General features: G+C 36.4%; 1 protein-coding gene across 1 annotated transcript; it reads left to right on the plus strand.

Annotated features, from left to right (window-relative positions):
* Positions 1 to 2,513: 2,513 nt before the first annotated feature.
* LOC122282813 (stemmadenine O-acetyltransferase-like) lies at positions 2,514 to 3,909 on the plus strand. Its single transcript, XM_043094849.1, has one exon. The coding sequence runs from the start codon at positions 2,549 to 2,551 to the stop codon at positions 3,875 to 3,877; it is 1,329 nt and encodes a 442-aa protein (XP_042950783.1). The 5' UTR covers positions 2,514 to 2,548; the 3' UTR covers positions 3,878 to 3,909.
* The last annotated feature ends 3,585 nt before the right edge of the window (positions 3,910 to 7,494 follow it).

A 7,494-nucleotide genomic window follows, 5' to 3' on the forward strand; every position in this document is an offset into this window, starting at 1 on the left:
TGATATATCTGATGATCACACCGGTGGCTCTGGGGAATCGGCAGCTTGGCTTGCTTCTTATGTTGGTACACTTACTCGCACGTATGCACCGATGGCTACATCATCCTGGGCTAAAGTTCTCCAAGATGTGAAAGACCACATCAAAAATCGTTGTCTGGTAATAAGTTACTTTGTATAACATTTTTATTTAAATGCGAATGTTTGAAATTATACTAATTGTTTATAATTCTTTGAAGGACGAGTTTGAATTAAATTTTGGTCGACGGGAGGATCGACTAACGATTGAAGAACTCATGTCGAATGCATTTCGGAGGTAAAAAGGTCGATGCCATGCACACTACCAGAAGTTCAGTACTACGACAGAGGCGCGTCAAAATCCATTCCAAGCAATGCCACCAAACGAATGGGAGAAAGTTTGTGATCTGTTTGAAGATCCTGCTTATCAGGTAATTTCGCTACTATCTTTTTTTTTAATAATATATAATAGATGTATTAAATAAAAATTATAATTCTTTTTTTTAGAAACGGAGTACAGTGAACAAAACAAATAGATCAAATTTAACGATACACCATCACGCGGGTTCTCGATCTTTTCATCGCTTGTCAAAAAAAAATGGTTAGTTCTTATTGTCTCCAATAAATCTTAATATATACACTTTTTTCGTATAAATTATGATATTAATTTTCATTTTGCAGCAAGAAGAAAATCCTACTGATTATGATCTGACCCAATTGTATGCTAAAGCACATAAAAATCGTGATGGTGTTTGGAGCAATCCTAAGGCAGAGGCAAATTATGTAAGTTTAAGTTTATTTAATTTCATTGTCTAAATATATTTTTGTTACATATACTAATTTTAATGTTTTTCTTTTTCCAGGACAAGATGATATCTCTTAAAGACACTGTTGCGGATCAATCTGATGAATCATCTGTCAACGATGCTCAAATCTTTTCTCAAGTTCTTGGATCACGTTCTGGATATTTGAGGGGCTTAGGACGTTGCGTGAAGTCATCCTCAACATCTTCATCATCATCTAAAGCCAGATCGAATGACGACAACACTAAAAAATTAGAGGAAGCTGCACTTGAAATAGAACGATTGAGATCGAAGGAAAAAGAGTTGTTGACCCGATTAGATCAAGCAGCAGATTTAGAAGCAAGATTAGAAGAGAGGCTACAATTAAATAACCAAAAAATGTTTGAACAATTTCAATTAATGATGTCCCAAAACCCTATACCACCACCACAATCATAATTCATTTGTTTTTTTTTAATAGCTTTTAATATTTACGATGTTTGTAAACATTTGAACAATCGATGTATATAGATTACAATTTGTATTAGTATCAATTTCATTTTGTTTGATCAATGCCGTTTGAATGGTAAATTACCATTTCTGCATACATTCGAACAAAAACATATCCATTCGAACCAATAAATTCTCATTCAAACAAAAATATACCCATTCGAACTTACCGGGAAATACAATCCTTGCGTTCATTCGAACAAATAAATACTCATCCGAATAAATTCATTTCTAAAAGTCCGTTCGAGCAGAAGATTTCTGTAAATAGATTATTTGTTCGAACAGTTAATATTTTTCTTCGAACTAAAGTCGCTTACGAACTTTTTTGTTCGAACGGACTTGGTCAGATATGGTTATTGGTTCGAATTAACATTTCATGTTGTTCGAACAAAAATATTCCCGTTCGAACTTGATTCTGAGACGACATTTTTTTGTCTCAAAAAAAATTTCCCGTTCGAACGATTTCGACCGGTTCCGCCCAATTTCGTCCCTAAAAATACTTTTCGGAGATTTTCGTCTCTAAAAACTTTCTGAGACAGCCTTTTTGAGACAAAATAGAGACGAAATTTTTTTATCTTCCAAAACTTTTAGGGACGAAATTTCTATTTTTTGAGACAAAATTTTTTGTCTCAAAAAATTATATCTCTTGTAGTGACATATCATCAGGATGTACTCCAAATATCATATTTTAAAGAGAAGAATGAACTTTTCTTTTCAAGAAATCGAAACTCGCTTTCAATGAATGTTAATTAACAATGCACTAAAGGGCAGCATTATTTATCTGCAACTTGACCCTATTTAGATTCAAAAACTGAATACTGTTTAAAAAAAAAAAAAAGTAAAACTTATTATTAAAAAATTATTACTTTATATGAATCTAAGATTTATCTATTTTTTTAAAAAAATTATACGAAACTTACATATCTTTAGATTATAAATATCATTTATTAAAAAATTATTATTTTCAATAAAATCTACATTTTAAAAATAAAATAAAAATTACCTAAACAAAACTCGACTATCTCGAGTAGTTAGCGTTACTTTGTTATAAAAATATGCAGCAAATTAATACCGAGTCCAAACCTACCAATCCCGGCCGCAGCATGCAGTACAAGAAGTCAACAGCATTAATGCTTACTTCACCTATCAAAGAATAAAACGCCCGCAGCTGGACGTACGTACAGAAGAAAACAAACTCCAGATTACAAACTGAATTCAAGGCAAAAACGACTCAGATCATCATGATGAAGAGTGAAATCATTTCCAGAACCTGCATCAAACCCTCTTCACCCACTCCTCCCGATCTCAGAACCTTCAAACTCTCTCTTCTTGACCAGCTCTCTCCCGCCATCCACGGCAACATGACCTTCTTCTTCCCTTCGGCCGTCTTCGACGTCGCCGTCGCTGACCCAGATTCTGAATTCGCACGTAAATCCCAACTCCTCCAGAAATCCATGTCCGAAACACTCACCCGTTTTTACCCTCTCGCTGGGAGCCTCGTAGACGCTGCAACCATCGACTGCAACGACGATGGCGGTTTCTTCGTCGAGGCACGATGCAGTAGCCCGCTTTCGGACTTCCTTAGCAAACCCAACTGGGAGACGCTCGACCTTTTACTCCCCACTACGGATCCCGAAACCATGGAATTGTCCAAGGGTTCCATGTGGCTTGTGAAGTTCACCATGTTCACCTGCGGTGGCACCGCTGTTAGTGTTTCCCTCACCCACAAGATCGCCGACATGGCTGGGCTTCTCACGCTCTTAAGGAGCTGGACCGAGGCCTGTCGTGGCTCGACCCAACCGGTCTTCCCAGATTTTATTGGAGCTTCAATCTTGCCACCTAGAGAGATTCCGGGAATGTCGGGATCGCTGAACATCGCCGGCGAGAAGTTCATAGCCAGGAGGTTCGTGTTCAGTGCTCCCAAGATCGTGGAGCTGAAAGAAAAAGTTACAAGCATGATTGGGCAAGAAAAATACTATCCATCGCGGGTGGAGGTGGTACTAGCACTTCTCTGGAAATCTGCAGTGTCCGTCGTCAAATCAAAAACCGGGACATTCAAGCCAACCGCGTTGTTCCAAGCGGTGAACCTCCGGCCCAGAATGGAACCGCCTTTGCCGGAAACAGCGTTCGGGAACTTCGTGTGGCCGTTCTGGGTGATCGCAGAGAAAGAGAGCGACATGGAAATACACCAGCTGGCGAAAGACATGTGGAAGAGCAAGAATGAATTTCTCAACAACAAGGCGAACAAGTTCAAAGGCGAGGGAGGTTTCCCAGCGATAATAGAGGCTCTGAAGGAGAGGGGAGAGATCTTCAAGAATAGGAAGGATCTGGTCATGTACAAATGCTCGAGTTGGTGCAAGTTTCCACTGTTCGAAACCGATTTCGGGTGGGGGAAACCGGCATGGATGACGAGTGTGAACAAGCTGGTGAGTAACACCATTTCTTTAATGGACACGAGCTCCGGTGGAGTTGAAGCTCTGGTTACCCTGGATGAGGAAGAGATGACCCTATTCGAACGCCATGAGGAGCTCCTGGAATTCGCTTCCGTGAACCCCAGCATTGTTGTTTAATTGATTTCACTGCGGCTTGAATTTTAGGTTTATTTCCAGGGTGTTCAGCAATAAGAAATTAAGTATTTTTTTTTTGGTTTTTGGTATGGATTTAATCAATCTATAATTACCAATAAGATTAATAATCATTCTTTTTATCCGCGCAGGGAAGAACAGAAAGGAAAATTAGTACTGTTTAATTATGGAAATTTGAAGTTTTATTTTGTGTCACAAGATTATTGATGATGATATATCATGATTATCTCCATATGTCGGGAATATAAAAACATTATTTGACATCTCAATCTAGATTGTCCAATTTTGACACATGAGACTTTGTTAATTATTTGAGTATTTAACGTGTCAAGTACTCTAGCAAATAGTTACGACGAAGATAAAACATCATAAAAAAAAATAAAAAAAAATACGGAAATTCTAAACCCACCGAATGTGGATCCTCAATTTGTGTCCCAAATCTTTATTTTTTTTACTTAGTGATTAAAAAATATCTTTTAGTAATATTGTGAATTTTTTTATTTCTAAAAAAATATTTAAGAATATAAAACAAATGAATAAAAATAATAATAATAAAATTAAAATATATATGTAAACCAATTCGGCCCAGTCCAGTTTAGTTTTAGAAAAAGAAAAATCAGAACCAAATCGGTTTTGATCTGTTTTAAGAAAAATAAAACTGATACTAGATTGAACCAAACTCGATACCAGACAAAATTCTGTTCTATCCGCTTCGGTCCAATTTACTGGTTCATTAGTTTTTTTTACACCCCTAATCTACTGCATGCAATTATTTGGATTGACAGATATCATGCTGACATGGCATGGGTCAAAATATGTACGTACGAACGATTCAAGTAGACATTCAATCATCCTGATTTTCTTTTGTTAGTTTTCAGAAGTCATTAGTCTGATTTGGTATATTTAACTAGGATTTAATGGTGGTAGATAGGGGTGTGCATCCGGACCGATTTTTTTCCGGTCTGGTCCAGAAATCCAGAATCCGGGTGAATCCGGGCGGTTATTCGCTCGGATTACACCGGGCGGTTAAGGAAAACCCAGATCCTGTTTTATAACCCGGTTATCCGTAACAGGGGTATAATTTTTTTTTTAAAAAACCTTCTGAAAACGACACCGTTGCTTCCTTAGGTTAATTTCCTCGACTCTCTCGAATCCTCTTCACTTTCAGACTCTCTCAACTCTCGAATCTTCTTCACTGCTCCAGAGTCCAGACCCTATCTCTCGTCGCTCATCTCTCAAATCTCAACTCGAATCCTCTTCTCTCAACCCTCGTCTCTCGTCTCACAACTCTCAAGTTTGTTGAATCCAAAACCCTAGCCGAAACCTACGGTATGTTAATCTCTCTCTCTCTCTCTCTCTCTCTCTCTCTCTCTCTCTCTCTCTCTCTCTCTCTCTCTCTCTCTCTCTCTCTCTCTCTCTCTCTCTCTCTCTCTCTCTCTCTCTCAGTTTAGTTGGATTCATTTTTCCTGGATTTTTGTTTGATTTTCACTTGGGTCTGTTTGGATTTGTGTTTGATTTTCGCTTGAGTTTGTTTGGGTTTGTGTTTGATGTTCTGGGTTTAGTATTCTTTATTTATTTGTTCTGTTTTTGCTAGTGACTGGCATTTGGGTTTGGTGGTTATGATTAATAATTAATCTTACAAAAGTGACTTTACACGATGTTTGGTGGGTTTGTTCTGTTTTTATGTTAGACCTTTTGCTAATCCGAGACTGATATTATCATTAACAAATCAGCATGTAAGCTTACATTTTGTAAAAAAAAACTTGCATAGCCGTAGCGATTGTTTCAAAAGATAACTAAGAAACATAACAATGAACTCTTTCCGTGATGTTATGAACTCTCTAGGTTTAGGTGCATATCTAAATCATTCTGCAGCACTATTTGTAAATGTAAACCTTGTCCCTTGTGTCAAATACTGGCATTTATATTTTGGGTTATCAAGATTGCATTAAACTAATAAAACAGATACAAAAGGAGGGTGTCAAGCTTCAACAAACATTAAAAAAACATCTTCAACAAACACGAAGAAGTAAAAACAAACAATGCAGTGCAAAAAAGAAAATCCAAGTGGGAGATATACACTCTTTCCGAGCATTTGAAATAAATCCTGATAAAGTGATGCATACACTTCTGAAAACTTTTCCACCTGGGAATTATGTAGGAACAATTTCCTTACCTTTTTCTATTTGGCATTGGTTTTACACGGTTCAATTTGTTTTCTTGGTTTGCTGTGAAAACCAAATCTATGTTTCTGTGTCAATAATTATGCCACTTCTCTGAACACTACGCTTAGATTTCATTGCCTGAAGAAAGAAAGAAAGAAAGAAAGAAAGAAAAGACATTATTTAAAAAATCATATTTGTAAAATAAAACCCAATTCTGGCACAGTGATTATTAATTTATGCCTTAGAAGCCAGAAGACATGCACTTTGGAGATTGGTTTTCTTGGAGTCTTTGTATGTCAGTATCATATTGAAGTTACAATTTGGCAGCAGAAATTTATGACAGATTGGTTTTCTTTTACTTCACTGTTAGGTGGCAAAGGTGTTATGGGCTGAGTTATCTTTTACAATTGTGCTTTTCTTTTTGTTGATATTGGCCTTTTTTTAAGATCTTGGTAGATATGATATTTGCAGTAGTGCTTTATACCTCAAGCAATAATTGTAAATTAAATTGGGGTTCTTCCCTTTTCCTTTGGCTGGTTGGGGTGGAGTGGATTATGTGATGGAATAAACTCATAATAAATGCAGCCTGGGCAGTGTCACTATATTGGTTTTTTTTTCTCCTCCTTCGTTAATGGTGTTTGATGAATGTGGCTGCAGCCCAATATATAGGCATTGATTTCTAGGAACCATACCTCAAAGCACATCTTGACGTTGTGAATGGAAGTATAAAGAGTTATCCAAGCAATGGGATCAACTTTGCTAGTGCTGGCAGTGGTGTTTTCCCACAAACAAACGAGGACGAAGTAATTAAGAAGATAGACTTATCTGCTTTTATTTGGAGTTGATCATACTGCCAAAAAAAAACCTTCACTTTTAAATTTTTAATCATCCAAGAATTGATGATATTTATTTAGGCATGCATGGGAACTAATCTTAATTGGATGTCATGGAATTTTCTACTTGCTTTTCTGTGATGAGAAATGCTTCATGTCCCGATAATGAAAGGTGGTATTACTTTCTTAAGATTTATTTTGTTCTTATAAAAAAAAGATTTATTTTCTTCATACTTTTAGCATAATCTTGATCAAAACAATGGTTCTTATCTGCCACTAATATAATCCTTATTTCCTTTTTAGTTTCCCTGGTTCTCACTTATATTTTCAATTGAGAATGTTGGTAAATATGTATTGTGAAGTCCAATGCTTTCTCAATATAATACATGTGCTTAAACCCTTTGCTTCTTAATTTGTTGATTACAGGCCATCCATTTACCAGATCAAGGTGAAAGAAATCAAATTTTCCCCCAAATTCAAGATTCAAGATGTGAAGAGTTCTTATATTGTGTTGATTTAATTAGATGTGATGTATTATTATTTATTTTGTTCTTTGTAAATTTATGTTTTGCATTGTGATGTAACAACAATATTATCTAGTTTG

The sequence above is a fragment of the Carya illinoinensis genome, chromosome 11 (genome assembly GCF_018687715.1).
Source record: "Carya illinoinensis cultivar Pawnee chromosome 11, C.illinoinensisPawnee_v1, whole genome shotgun sequence".
NCBI classification, from domain to species: Eukaryota; Viridiplantae; Streptophyta; class Magnoliopsida; order Fagales; family Juglandaceae; genus Carya; species Carya illinoinensis.

Coding starts and splice junctions, on each gene's coding strand:
- LOC122282813 (XM_043094849.1), top strand. CDS start 2,549: ATGATGAAGAGTGAAATCATTTCCAGAACCTGCATCAAACCCTCTTCA.